Source organism: Cydia strobilella, chromosome 6 (assembly GCF_947568885.1).
Source record: "Cydia strobilella chromosome 6, ilCydStro3.1, whole genome shotgun sequence".
Lineage (NCBI taxonomy): Eukaryota > Metazoa > Arthropoda > Insecta > Lepidoptera > Tortricidae > Cydia > Cydia strobilella.
Genome location: NC_086046.1, coordinates 2,468,483 through 2,484,051, shown reverse-complemented (window position 1 = coordinate 2,484,051; position 15,569 = coordinate 2,468,483). Strand labels below are relative to the sequence as shown.

Below are 15,569 nucleotides of genomic sequence, written 5' to 3'. Positions count from 1 at the left end.
GTTGCCGACCCTAACACTCCTCTCCGTCGAGCTCTGGCAACCTTACTCACCGGCAGGAACACAACACTATTAGTAGGGTCTAGTGTTATTTGGCTGCGGTTTTCTGTAAGGTGGAGGTACCTCCCCAGTTGGGCTCTGCTCTAGATCTGGAATGACATCCGCTGTCCTGTGCCCTACCACACAAAGCGAGATGTAATTCACAGTGCCCATACCTCTCTTTTGGACGTAGTTTAAGGACATACCCGGGTCCTTTTGGACGTAGTTTAAGGACATACCCGGGTCGGAAATACTTTTGTTATGTTATAATTATTATTATAAATTGCCTATCATACTACCTATACTTAATGTCTCAATATATTTTGATAATAATCAGTACAAAATGCGTAGTGACAAGTTTTGGTGTTATTTTTTTTATACTGCGTCGGTGGCAAACAAGCATACGGCCCACCTGATGGCAAGCAGTCACCGTAGCCTATGGACGCCTGCAACCTGTTTATTTCAAGACTTGGCATAGTATAGTAAAGAACAAAGAAGTGTTAACGGAAACAGCCCTTTCTTGTCACTAACAATTTTTGATTGGTGGCATAGGAAGATCAATCAGTGATGGGGTTTCAAATGATTATTCCCACTAGTTACCACCAAATTGGTAACAGTGGTAACAACAGATTTTTTTTTCACCTATACCCAGTGGAGGCAACCATGAAAAATAATTTCCAGAAAAAAGCGCACTGATAATAATCATCTTGCTGGTCAGTTGCTGATAATGCAGCTTAAGATATCATGCTTAGTACAAAATACAACTACTCCGTAAGAAAACTATTTATAAGTCAAAGTCGCCTGCAGCAATACATTTAAGAGGCCGTAGTCGATTTTGGAGCAAAAATTTTAAATTGATAGATTTAGTCGTTGAAATTATACACGTTTTGTTACGTAATATCTAAATAACAAGTATTGGTTTCTATTAGCACGTCTTCTCATCTTGCCTTTTAATAATGAGGTCGCAAGCGTGCGTCACCGGTAATATATGAAAAGAAGGGACAGTTTTTAAAAATTCATCAAAAATTTATGGTGGTGAATTATACAAATTGATGTATAAAAATAGTTTCAACAAATGTTGTAGATTGTTTAAGTATCAAAATTACGTTGAAATTAAGTCGATTTTCATAGAAATTGTCACTTGTTTTGAAGTAATTTCTGGAGAAAATTGATTTCGTCTAACTTTCATTTACACTACTTTAAAGTCATAATAATAAAAATGTAGTCTGATAAACGTCAAGTACAGGATATGTGTAATACAAAATTACCATGTTTAGCCGTCCAAACTTTACGAAATTTACAAATAAGAGTGACAAAATCAGTGCTTTACGCGCATAGACCTAGCATTACATAGACCAGCTATACGCGTGCGCCCGTAAGGGATAGACATAGATGACGTCATAAACGTGGGGATACCATATTGGTAAAAATTACCCCAATATTTGATATCACGTTGGGGCGATTACCCTGGAGGCAAAGTTAGCTTGTTTCACGGTATTAAAAAATTGTTAAATAAAATGTCAATGGGCCGTTCTTTTTAGGCGTATAAACAATGAAATACCTCCTATAATTCGCGCAGGTGGTACAAAACTAAACATGTTTAGTAAATAAAACGTAAAATAAAATGTATTATGGGTTTTAATTTACAGAAATCACAAATGGCAATCACACCAATTAATGTACACCACATTTAATCTTCACAACATTTGTTTATTTATTTTTTGGAATTAGAAGTACGAAAAAACTTCGAGGTCAAAATTACCCATAAAATTATGATATTTTCATCTGGTATCCCTAACATGATTGTTATGCAGCTAAATTAAGAAGAAGTTTAAAAATGGCTGACCTCAGACTCTTACCTACCTACGTAATTTGGGCGGATCATTTTACAAATAATGTTTTGTTAATTTGCGTAAATAATTGCGATATTTTTATTGAAATCGTTTGATTCTACATTGCTTTGAGTGTAACGTAATTTTACGATGTTATTCTCACATATTGCGTTAAGAGAAAGGTGTAAAATACCGTACTTACGTGTGAAAGGTTATGATCTCATATTTTTGCTCAGAGCGGCTATTACAGCCGATTACAGAACAATTCACCAGTATTTTATCAAAGTTCAAGCATTCAAAACGCTAACCATCACTATATTTCATAAGAGAAAGCACAATTTCATACAAAACAACGATAATTAAACAAGCAACGAACAAACATGATATGTCACGTACTTATTTGTTTGCCACAACCTCGGTTGTGGCAGCGGTGGAAAAGTGAAACTATGACAAGGACAAACAATAACAGCGCTTTCTCTGCTACTCCTACTGAAAGATACATAAGACTATCCCGTTCGGTCATTTTCCCCCACTCCTCATGACCGATCCAGTTATACTAGATTCATGTTTACGCGCGTTTACCTAAACGTCCATCAGAAAAGCAAACATTACTAATTTAGTGAGTCTGTTTTCAACAAATTGATCTGATAAAAGGTAAGATAAGAAGATGCGCTAATAGAAACCAGTACTTGTTATTTCAATTAGGTAACAAAAGGTGTACAATTTCACCGACTAAATCTATCAATTTTACATTTTTGCGACTAAAATCGACACCGGCCTCTTAATCAGATGATGGACTGGGCTCTGGGCATGATGTATTTGACGCTATTTTTATTTATTTATTTGAAATCAATATACAGCGTTGAAAGATAAGTCGGGCCCTGGAGGGAAACTATCTTAAATCCTTAAGCTGGCTCATTTTACTTATATAGCTATTTTATACTGTGCTTTGTATACATAGAGATCCATGTAGCGAGGTTATCATTACATCCCCCTTGGAGTAAAACTCCGCTACAACTATGCTGAAGGCTACAAGAAATGAATTTCAACGGCGACTAATTTTGTGTAGCCGGAACGAGGGGGGGGGGGACAATTTATCAGTTAAATAATTTAAGTGTAACAAATTGATAGTAAAATAAAGTTAATGTTAGATTTAACGATCATTTTTATTTTTAAGACCAAATGTTGGTTAGAGAAATTTTATCCTGAATAATAATACTATCGATTAGTATAATAAAATAGGGAGTGTTTGTTTTTTTATTTTAGTTGGTTCGAGTCCCGGGCGAGGCAAGCCAGTTTTAGAAAATCTTTGAATGCAGTTTTGTTTCTTTTTGAAAATAAAGGAATGTCTCCTTTAAGTAAAATGAGCCAGCTTAAGGATTTAAGGTAGTTTCCCTTCAGGGCCCGACTTATCTTTCCACACTGTATATCTGTACCAAACCACGGAAATCTTTTAATCTGTTTTGAACGCCCGCAAGTTACCGTACTGTATCGGTTATATATCGTCTATAGATGCTTATTTAGGGCATATAATGGTTAGTATCTGTGTCGATTGCTTGTTACGCCCCCCCTACTGAACTGAACTATCTCAGCCGGCCAATATGAATTTTTCGATTTTATTTTTTTATAGCAAATCTATTGAGATCCTAACGATTATAATGCCTTTACAAACGTGAACTAACGTCGCCCGATGGATTCACATACTTAGTTTGACTGATTTCTGGGTGGGGTGGTTAGCGTCAAGACAGCCACCCCACTTTATAAAAATAAAAAAAATGAAGGAATCGGGTCCTAACGATTCCAATGCGTGAACAATGATGAACTAACGAATATCTTGCTATCTAGACCAAAAAAACTAACAAAAAGTGGTTTGGGGTGGCTAGCGTGAAGACAGCCACCACCATAGAATAAAAAAATATAAAACCACGGTAATATTTTAATCTTTTTTGAACGCCCGCAAATGACCTATCTACCTTGAATCAGCATGGGCAGATGATTTTATTCTGTAAGGGGCATCGTAAATCGTAAGGACACTGAGGACCCGATTCCGGGTATTTTATTTCATTTTATTCAGCCGTCGACTTAGGAGCATAAGTTGGGTTATTAAAATTTTCAAGTTTTTTTTTTCGGCAAATTTGTTTTGATCGCCCGCAAATGACCTACCTATCTTGAACAGTATAGTCTGCTTATGTTATTCTGCAAGTGGCATCGTAAGGACCCGATTCTGAGTATTTTTTTCAGCCGTCGACTTAGGAGCATAAGTTAAAGTTTTTGCATTTTATTATTGCCTGTCTAACCTTATTTAATGCCGCCAAATTACCGTACTGTGTCGGTGTTATATCGGGCTTATGTAGGGCTTAGAATCGTTAGTATCTGTGTCGATTGCTTGTTACACCCTGCCTACTGAACTATCTCGGCCGGCCAATATGAATTTTTCGATTTTATTTTTTTATCTATTGAGATTCTAACGATTTCAATGTCTGAACAAACGTAAACTAACGTCGCCCGATGGATTCACATGGTTAGTTTGACTGATTTCGGGGTGGGGTGGTTAGCGTGAAGACAGCCACCCCACTTTTAAAAAAATTTAAGGAATCGGGTCCTAACGATTCCAATGCCTGAACAATCATGAACTAACGAATATCTTGCTATCTAGACCAAAAAAACTAACAATAAATGGTTTGGGGTGGCTAGCGTGAAGTCAGCCACCACCATAGAATAAAAAAAAATATAAAACCACGAAAATCTTTTAATCTGTTTCGAATACCCGCAAGTTACCGTACTGTATCGGTTATATATATCGTCTATAGATGCTTATTTAGGGCATAGAATCATTAGTTTCTGTGTCGATTGCTTGTTACGCCCCCCCTGCTGAACTATCTCGGCCGGCCAATATGAATTTTCCGATTTTATTTTTTTATAGCAAATCTATTGAGATCCTAACGATTTTAATGCCTGAACAAACGTGAACTAACGTCGCCCGATGGATTCACATAGTTAGTTTGACTGATTTCGGGGTGGGGTGGTTAGCGTGAAGACAGCCACCCCACTTTGAGAAATAAAAAAAAATGAAGGAATCGGGTCCTAACGATTCCAATGCCTGAACAATCACGAACTAACGAATATCTTGCTATCTAGACCAAAAAAACTAACAAAAAGTGGTTTGGGGTGGCTAGCGTGAAGACAGCCACCACCATAGAATAAAAAAAATATAAAACCACGAAAATCTTTTAATCTGTTTTGAATACCCGCAAGTTACCGTACTGTATCGGTTATATATCGTCTATAGATGCTTATTTAGGGCATAGAATCGTTAGTATCTGTGTCGATTGCTTGTTACGCCCCCCCTGCTGAACTATCTCGGCCGGCCAATATGAATTTTCCGATTTTATTTTTTTATAGCAAATCTATTGAGATCCTAACGATTTTAATGCCTGAACAAACGTGAACTAACGTCGCCCGATGGATTCACATAGTTAGTTTGACTGATTTCGGGGTGGGGTGGTTAGCGTGAAGACAGCCACCCCACTTTGAAAAAAAAAAAAAAAATGAAGGAATCGGGTCCTAACGATTCCAATGCCTGAACAATCATGAACTAACGAATATCTTGCTATCTAGACCAAAAAAACTAACAAAAAGTGGTTTGGGGTGGCTAGCGTGAAGACAGCCACCCCCTTTTATTTTTTTAAAAAATCGATTTTGGAATCGGGTCCTAACGATTTTATCTACTGAACAAACGTGAACTAACGATGAACTAACGATATAGATATGCCATTTGCGGGCAAATGAAATGGGGTGGTCAACTTCACGAGGGTCTATTTCGCTTTAGGTTGTTCTAATAGGTAAATAATGGCGAGTCGAACGGTCAAACTTATAAAGTTAACATCGCTTCGAGAAGTTTTAAAGTTAGTTGGGAACATGAGTACAAAACAGTAGAAATCTTAAAAGGGCAAGTAACACTGATTCGAAACTAGAGTTCCACAAAACTCGAAAAAATCAAACTAATCAACTCTACCATCGAATAAATAATAGTACTAGGTACAGAAGGTTCACTCTAACAAAACGCGTCTATTACGACAGATATGACCGCTAGGTGGCGCAAGCGCGAACAGGCGTCCGTTCCGTAGCGGTGCGCGGCAATTACTATGGCTAGACACCAAAATTGGTGTGAGCCGCATGTACTTGTAGCGACGCGACGAAATCGCGGAGTGAGCCACGCCTGACTCTACTTACATCGGTTCACTCGAGTTTGACTCACCTCAATGTAATCACAGCACGGACGTCATAAAAGAAATCTTACGCGACACCGAACAACGGCCAAAATAAAGGCCCGTTTATGTAAATTTATGTCACGTTCTATTTTAGAACCGCTTGTCACGTGACATTGAGCGCGCGCCGATTTCATTTAAATAAATCGCACAAGGAAAAGTTTAAATGATTATTTATGTCAAAACAATGATGTGTGTAAGTATTAGTCATATTATTGGGTTTTGCAGCGAACCGATCCGTCGCTAGTACGATTTGTAACGAATAAAATACGAGGCGTGGCCGACATCTGTACTATGTCGCGTTATAGTGTCACTTCCGTTGATGACAGCTTTATTACAATGTTAACAACGTTATAAATGTATCAACATAAAAAAAAGCTTACCACATACATATTGAGGAGGCTTCGCGAGATACACATGAATGTTAATGAACTTTAAAACAACTTCCGAAATCCAAGATGCATTTATGTACTCAATTTGCAAGCGACCTCGTTTTCAGTCATTCTAAAATGCAAAGCCAAAATGTACCTGCTACAGTCTCAAAAGTAAATTTTTTACTGGGTGTTTGATACACACACACACAAGTTACGGCATTTTTTTTTGACACACTTATTGCTGACTGTATTTCCTCTCGTTTACATGTAAACGAGAAAAATTACTTGATATTATCAAGTTCTTCTTGAGACCTATCTAATGAGCCTAAACTCGGTGTACCTATTTGTGTTTTTCCATTGAGGAGTTCCTTTGGTTACCTTCCGACTGCCTCATCAGATCAGCTACATGTTAGCATATTCATTATCATTGCATTGCCATCGGACTTACGGATGTACTCCAAATTTCAACCGAACGAGACACCGGGAAGTGGTTCAATTTTAAGTTACAAGATTATCGAAGTGATCGACAGATGATCAAATGGAAAGACACATAGTGAAACTTATGACATAACTTGCTAAATCATACGTCACTTTCTGACGCTGCTCGTTTAGTAAGAGTAGAGCGTTGTATCATATCATGTCGTGCCCGATAAGCGCGTCCATAATATGCCTGGTTCCAATGACGGAATATAACTCGATTCCCAAAGGCTTAGATATTTGACCACTTTTTACTTACATAGAAAAGGAAAGCCAGGTCACCTTGATTATTTATGACGCCTTGCCACTGCTGCTTAGGGTCTCCCCAGATATATCGACGCGCATTCGGGAAAGGCCTATAGAAAAAGGTTTATGTCCGAGCAATAAGAGCGAAAAAGCTGTCGACGCGTCGGCAGGCGCCGGCAGATTCGAACCGAACCGAACGACGACTTTTTCGCTATTATTGCGCGGACATAAAGCTGTTTCCTATCGGATTTTGCCGATTCCGCCTCGACATATGTGGGGGAACCCTTACACTACAAAAATATCTAAGACACAAAGTTAAGTGATGTAACTTCAAAAGTATCCAACTATTTCGAAGATAAACAAAAAGAATAGGCGAAAACTATGGCGGCTACTACCACCTGTTGAGCGGAGATTGCGAATGTAGCGATGCTTTGCTTTAATATTCATTTGAGCAATCTAGACGTCGAGGATATGTTGAAATGAAGTTAGTTTTGGATCTTGGATATTAAAGAATAATATAGACTTTGCAATAGGTCGTCGCCATTGTCTGCCAAAATGGAAGTTTTATCATATCAGGGCGTCAACCTTCGAATATGCTAAAATATATATTGTTTTCGCTCGCTTTAATGCGTAGCCAAAGTGCCAAATGAGAGGGTGCAATGGTAAAGAAATCACAATATAATAACGATGTCTATTCCATTTGTATATGAATGATATTAACATAACAAAATACCATGTGATTCAATAGACCGAATGACATAATTCGATAGATACTAAGTGTTCCTGATTGGCCTAATACCTAAACTAGTCACATAGTATTTTTTAAATATCCAATCGTAATAGAAATAGACTACAGTGGTAGATTGTCTTAAATCAATCTCTCGTCATTAGATAAAATTTTGAAACTGCTCTTAATAACTCTCAGACGAAACATCATCTAAACAAGGCTAGTTCACATAGGAACAGAAAGCGAGCCACCGCAGAAACGCCTACTACACGGGCTGATGACACGAACCGCCCGCGCCCTTCCAGTTGGGCGGTCTAAGTAACCCGACTGAGTAGAAAAGGTATAAGTATCAAAGAGTCGGATGGAGATGAGACTTTTTAAATCGGCATGGTAATATCGGGTCTCGATGTGGAGGCGGGTGGTATGCTCTTTTTGTTCGAGTATAGACATCGATTTTTTATTCCAGTCTTTAGGTTTGTTTGAGATGTTTCGTCTTAGTATTGTTCTGCTATTGTGATAAATGTATAATTGATGTCATTGAAAAAGTGCAGTTCAAACTTCAAACACGAATATTTAGTTTACAAATATATGCTCAAAAGCAAATAAAAAAGGGCCTAATATTGTCTTTGGTTACCGCGATAGTTCCTCATGAAATAAAAAAAAAAGGATTATATCGCGTATATTGAATTTATAATACATCCTGACGTTTCGAACCCTTTAGAGCGTTCGTGGTCAACGGGTGACTGAGCCTCCAAAAAAAAGTCACTACTAAAAAGCTTAAAAACAGGTTAAATTTGTAAATTCATTAATAATGGGGCTTCGTAGTTTTTTTCGTGCCTCGTTTGTCTTTAGTAACGGATGCTATGTATCCATCCGTCTTGTAAAAGCGTTAATTGGCTTCAATCTGCTAGTGCACAAAAGGAATTCCATAATAGCGCAATTATCGGCCATTTCATTGTTTTAATCAAGTTGTTGAAATATTGTGTTCAATGGTACCGGTAAAATCGTTTTACAAAAGGTACTTTGAACTCGCCGTTCGCCCACACGCGTATGGCGCGCGACTTGAGCCCTCAAATATCTCAATTCCTACCTTTTTCCATTAAGGTAAGGTAGAAAATCGTGTGAAAAGAAACGAGTCAGTTTCATAGTCTTATTATGCTTTATTCTTTAATTACGGCAGTTTTGCGGCGATGTAGTAAAAATAGAGTTGTTAATGGACATGAGGCTGGCTAGGTGAGAACTTTGAAGGGCAGTGTTCTTTATCCTTTATGAGACTGTAGGTAATTAGGTATATTTGGCCTCGAAATACGATGTACTTCAGAAAGTACATTTCATCTTTCGTGTTTGTTTAGTATCCCGATCACATTTTCTCAATCCACGTTTATGACATTTTTAAGGGGCTCCCTTCGATCTGAATCCCTTCGTTTTCTAATGTGTTTCGTAGCTTTCATATTAACAGCAACAGCTTTAAGCAAGCTTCGAGATATTTGGCATCAAAGTTAAAGAATTTCAGGCTAAAAAACGGGTTTTCTGGCCATAACTTTTGTGTTAATTAGTTTAAAATTAAAATCTCTGACCAGTTTTAAGAGACGTCAAAGACGAGCCAAAATATATAGATTTCGTATATGCACAGTAATAGAGTATCGAAAAAAGTGTTTTTTTAAACAATATTTAAAAAAAATCATAAAAAAATAAGTACTTATTTATTCCTTTTTTTTATCCGGCTGACCAGAATGGAGATAAAAGATTGAAGAACCGATAGCCGTTTGTCTTATAATGTAGACCATAGACTATAAAATCCAATATAAAAAGATAGATAGACAAAACAATAGAGAAAACTTTACGCAAAATCTTCCAAAGGGACTGTAAAAGTCAACAAGCTTAGAAATTCTACGGTGACATACGGGAACCATAAAAATGGCGTAGAATAGAGATAAACGGTCGACCGGGGTCTACCCACCTTCACCGCTACAAATCACTGAACTATCTGGGGTCGGCCGGTAAATCGACGACGATATTTTTCGGACGAACCACTCTATATAATCCCTTCGGCAGTGTGTTACGACAATTGCTATGTGATTTTCGTTGGGAGTTCTTAAAGAATGACTCTATCGGAGTAGATAAGGTATTGCGATTTGTTTCAAAATCAGGTCCATTTTTCAGCGCGCTGATAATTATCATCGGACAGTAATTCACCTTAAATTTCTAGGAATGCTAGACCATCAAGTAAACATTGACGCTAGGTACCGTCGTTACTTATCGATCCAGAAATATGCAGGAATTGTCTTTGTCAGATGGCATTCGTCAAATTGGTGAATGGGCGGCAGGTGCGATAACTGAGCAAACGTATGTGATAAAGTCCATTGGAAAAATGTATGAAAGGCGCTGTAAATCATGCTTTACAGTCTAATAGGAAGCTGTGGATTTTTACTCATTGTCCCGGGATGACACCGCGAGATCATAATCTTTCAGGCTAATTGCCCAGCGTATTACAAAGAAGCTCGGTTAACCGGTGCTTAACGAGCTGTTGAGTTGATCTATTTTGTGGAGTCTCCGGTAAATTTAATCTAGTGTCTTATAACGTTTGCGAATAATGCTCGATGACTTGCTTAAACGGTAGCAATATGATTGTTGCTTAAGGAACTGTTCCGATTTAATGAAACAGTTCTGATTTTGAGTGCTCCTTTAAGCTCCGATATTTGATCGAGTTGTTTAAAATGAACTGATCAGAACTTTGTTAAAAGAATAATTTAAGACCCTGGGCAGACTATTTAAGTAGCTAAAACAAAGCAACCTGGTATGATGGTCGTTCCTGTTGCAAGTTTTCGCTATTGCAGGTCTAAAAAGTGCCGAGTTAATACTAAACCATAAATAAAAACTTCCGTCTACGTTTCACTGCGCACATAGTAAAAAGAAAAGTACTCACGTCCAGCAATCAGCTCCGGCGCAACCAAGCCATTCAGGTCCGGTTCTTCCCCATACCAAAAGATCCATAGCTCTTTGGCGGCGCGGAGCGAGAGCGGCGGCGGCGGCGCGGGCGGCGCGCTCATCTCATAGATATCCTGAGGCTGGGGAGCGGGCACGCGCCTCCAGACGCACAGAATATCGCCGGCGAGGCAGCGGGCATAGCTGCTGATAACCGGGTCGGCGAGCGGCGCGGCGCCCTCCTCACCCTCGCCGCCGCCGCCGGTTGTCTCGCCCCAAACTAGCTTACGCCATTTTATGCCATATAACTCCGTCTGGAAAGACAGAAGTTTGTGTTTAATAACATTTTCTCTAATATCCTTAGTATAAAACTAACACCAAGGTCCACATGATGCTGCAAGGATTCAATTTCAAATGACAACCAGGAAGCCCGTTCATGCAGTCATCTGCTTTGAGAAAAAGGTATCAGCCTTTACATTCATTAATCTAAACATATTTAATCATGATAGGATTTAGCTAAGTGTAGTAGTGTTAGAGTTTTATAGGCGTTAGGTGTGGTTGTTAGCTGTCACTACAGTATCGGCATTACAAATTACACGTATACACAAATTTCGCAATTTTATGGACGCTTCTAAAATCTGCAAGGTTGGTTTATTTTATAATTAGACAGCACAGAGAAATAATCAAAATTCAACAACAATGGAAGCGGATGCAACGCGGACAAACGCGTGAAATTGGCAAACGTCCAGAGGTGCACCGGTGTGGGGCTTGAATATTGTAGCCGGAAGCCACCGCAAGAGCACTCCGTATTGTTGTAGGGGCAAAATTATACTTGCAATGACGATATCTACTGGAATTGTGTTTTTAATGTTAAGGCCAGAGCACACCGGCTCGGCTGCGTTTGCGACGACCTGCACGTGTGCGTGCGCTAAAATGTTAGAGCTGTGCACGCATACGTCACTCAAGCAGTGTGCCGTCTCTTATTTGTATATTACAACGCGCATGTGCACGTCTAATACACACATGATTCCGGTGTGCACACTGCACAGGGCTTCAATTGAGAGCGCAAGGCGTGAGAATCAATACAACGGAACTAGAGAAACTGTGTCCTCGACATTCGAAATAAAACTGATTTCTCATCTTAGTGGTTATCCTGGTTATCGTTGGTTCCCGGGACGTCAAAATCCAACTATGCACGATTGAATGGCTTTGACTGACGAACATTACACGGGTCAGACTAATGAAAGTTTTATGGCGTTTAAATATTAGAATTTTTTCTCTACATTTCTCATTGCATTGACACGGAAAAAGAAACTCCTCTACCTACAATCCCGCTTTGTAAAATAAAAAACTGCTGTATTTCGAATCTCCAGAAAAAATCTCGCTTGTACGAATTGTACGACGTTCGCATTCCCTAAAATGCTCCCTGAGTGTTAGAGTCGTCTGCTATCTTAGGTATAGGAATATCACCCACTGTTAGAGAGCTGCGCCAAAGCCAAGTTTTAAGTATTCATCTCGACGAAATTGAGATAGTTCCACTGCCAGACAAGCTTTTTTCTGCGACGGCTTGCCTTTGATCAACATTGTTAGTTTTTTTTTACTAACGGGAGCTTCGTTCGACCATCACTTGAACTAAAGATTATGATATAGGTATGACGTACCTTAGTATTGTACAAATAAACTAAATGGGCTCGTGGCCCACAAATGGTCTGGCCGGAAGATTAGCGCTGACTTTTGGGTCAGCATTATGCTGAGGCGGGGCCATTTCGTGGTAAACTCTACGTTTTACGCGTTAATTTCTGGTGTACTATTTATACTTTTGTATGGAGTTTAAGTTTACTATGAATAATTGATTGATTGATACTAGTTAGTCGGATTATGACTTATATCGACCTTAATATTGATCGTGATTTACCTTTTGTATTATTTTCGAGCTCCGAAAATTCGGGAATTGAGGGAGGTCGAAAATAATATCCCGGTCGATAGGTATTAGTTTATAATTCGACTACAATAACAGTTTTGAATGATTCACAGTTACTAGTGAACGTAATTATAAACTAAATAAACTAAATAATTATAAACTAAATAAGTAGTCGAATTATAAACTAAATAAATTACTAAAACACCCAATCTTTAACCACGTTTAGTTGGTCAAGCAGATAATTATAGAATTCAATAAAACTCTCTCATTCAAATTCAGGCAAGAATTGTTTGACAATTTGCTGATCATGAAAATTAGTGCTTAGGATTTTACTACCAGCTTTAAAGCGTGCTTAAGTTATTTAGGTGTAATAACCGCAATCAGCATATTTTATCGTTTATAGTACCAATAAAAGTGAATAAGTTACGGCGGCGTGTCTGGGACAGGTGGTGACTTGATTATTATTCCGAACGAGAACTAGCAATCTTCTATTGGTAACCAGTGTAACTATACGTTTATAAACTAAATGTCATAGGAGTAGTGACACTAAAGTGAAATTAAAGAAAAAGTGACAAAGCCCACCAGTAGTGAAGGCCGGTTACGAAACGGCGGCGTCTAGCTATCGCGGCTAATGCCATGACCTAATACGCCTCGCCACGGTGGAACCTGTCCCAATTTCCCGACTATAATTATATGCAAGTGCTTTGACCAACTATAAGGGCTTCGTCACTTTTTCTTTAGTATATGACATCTATTTCAGTTTACAGTCAGTATAACTATATACGTTTAAACGTTTTGACTATAATTATATGCAAGTGCTTTGACCAACTGGCTTCGTCACTTTTTCTTTAGTATATGACATCTATTTCAGTTTACAGTCAGTATAACTACATACGTTTAAACGTTTTGACTATAATTATATGCAAGTGCTTTGACCAACTGGCTTCGTCACTTTTTCTTTAGTATATGACATCTATTTCAGTTTACAGTCAGTATAACTACATACGTTTAAACGTTTTGACTATAATTATATGCAAGTGCTTTGACCAACTGGCTTCGTCACTTTTTCGTTAGTATATGACATCTATTTCAGTTTACAGTCAGTATAACTACATACGTTTAAACGTTTTGACTATAATTATATGCAAGTGCTTTGACCAACTGGCTTCGTCACTTTTTCTTTAGTATATGACATCTATTTCAGTTTACAGTCAGTATAACTACATACGTTTAAACGTTTTGACTATAATTATATGCAAGTGCTTTGACCAACTGGCTTCGTCACTTTTTCTTTAGTATATGACATCTATTTCAGTTTACAGTCAGTATAACTACATACGTTTAAACGTTTTGACTATAATTATATGCAAGTGCTTTGACCAACTGGCTTCGTCACTTTTTCTTTAGTATATGACATCTATTTCAGTTTACAGTCAGTATAACTACATACGTTTAAAGGTTTTGTCAAGGATCTTTTTATTATAGTGGTTTCATTTGAGTCGAATGCTTGGTAAATGGTCAGAATAAAGGGTTTGAGGCGACCTTGGCAATGCAAGCGGGTCAAATGCCCCCCCGTCTGGTCCTTTGAAATTGTAACCAACCTGTTTTGTTACATTTGCACGGTCATTATTAACGCGGTGGTCGTTTTAAAATCATTAGTTGCGAAATCATTAAAACTGTGACATTTAAATAAATTTCAGCAATAGACATTTAACATGTTGTTTTTACATAACTGCAAGTTTTCTGGCACTATTTATTAACACACCGTTAATGTTATTAACGATTCAAATTGATAATTCGTACAAATACTTTCATGTTTTAATGTTTAGGTTTACATAAATTTAATTAAGGAAACTGTAAGTCTACAATTTTAGTAACTACAATTGTACCTAATGTTACATATACGAGACTGTTTGTTTCTTAAATAATAAATAAAATAAAAAAATTCAAAACTTCCAAGTTAGTATCTGATCAATCAAGCACAAAACCTTAAAAAATTACCTAACCGTTTTATTCATTTCTATTCAGAAAACTTAAAAGACTTAGTTCTCATCAAGATACATTATCATTAACTAAGCGAAATTGAATAAATGTATAACAAACTCATTTGATTGACCTACATACATCGGAAATGGATAGCTTTGCTTCTTAGAAGAATTCAGTGATACGAGTATGAGGCAATCGCACACATGCAGAAAGACTTTTCCTTTTAATAATTTATTAATTTCACTTTCATTTTAAGTAAATCTTCAATGCGCACGCGCGCTTCGGTAATAAAATACTGATTGACGGAGAAAGCAATGAAATATCTTAGTTTACGATCACCTTTGGGTAAGTGAGATCCTGAGATCTGTCGGTCTTTGCCAAGTAAGTGATATCAGCTCTAACGAAAGTGAGATTTTTCTAGTAGCAGAGTAAATAGCCCGCAGGTGTCGTTCGAGTTTCTCAAATGAGGGAGAACTGTACTTGCACTGAAAAGGAACATGTTATCGATAATAATTTTCAGTATTTACACTTTATTTGTTACTTAGGAAAGGATGAAACTTCTTTAATTCTATTCTTAAAATTTGCCTACAAAATCTTTCAAAAAGGAACATTTATTCAGACAAGGCATAGAATAGACGCCATCGCCACTATACTCGTACTATTTTTGAAACAGCTCGGGTACGGTAATAGATGTCATCTCATGTCAATTTTGCTATATTTTGCGATAAGATTATAAATTGTATAGAGATGACATCGTACCCAAGCCGTTTGAAAAAT

The 15,569-nt window shown here is 37.7% G+C and overlaps 1 protein-coding gene across 1 annotated transcript in view; it reads right to left on the bottom strand.

The window, feature by feature from the left end:
* Nucleotides 1–15,569, bottom strand: part of LOC134742316 (mediator of RNA polymerase II transcription subunit 13-like) — a 154,206-nt gene that overhangs the window by 101,581 nt on the left and 37,056 nt on the right. Inside the window, exon 2 of the mRNA XM_063675367.1 lies at nucleotides 10,887–11,199. Within this exon, the coding sequence (XP_063531437.1) occupies nucleotides 10,887–11,199 (313 nt within the window). The remainder of the gene's footprint in view (nucleotides 1–10,886; nucleotides 11,200–15,569) is intronic.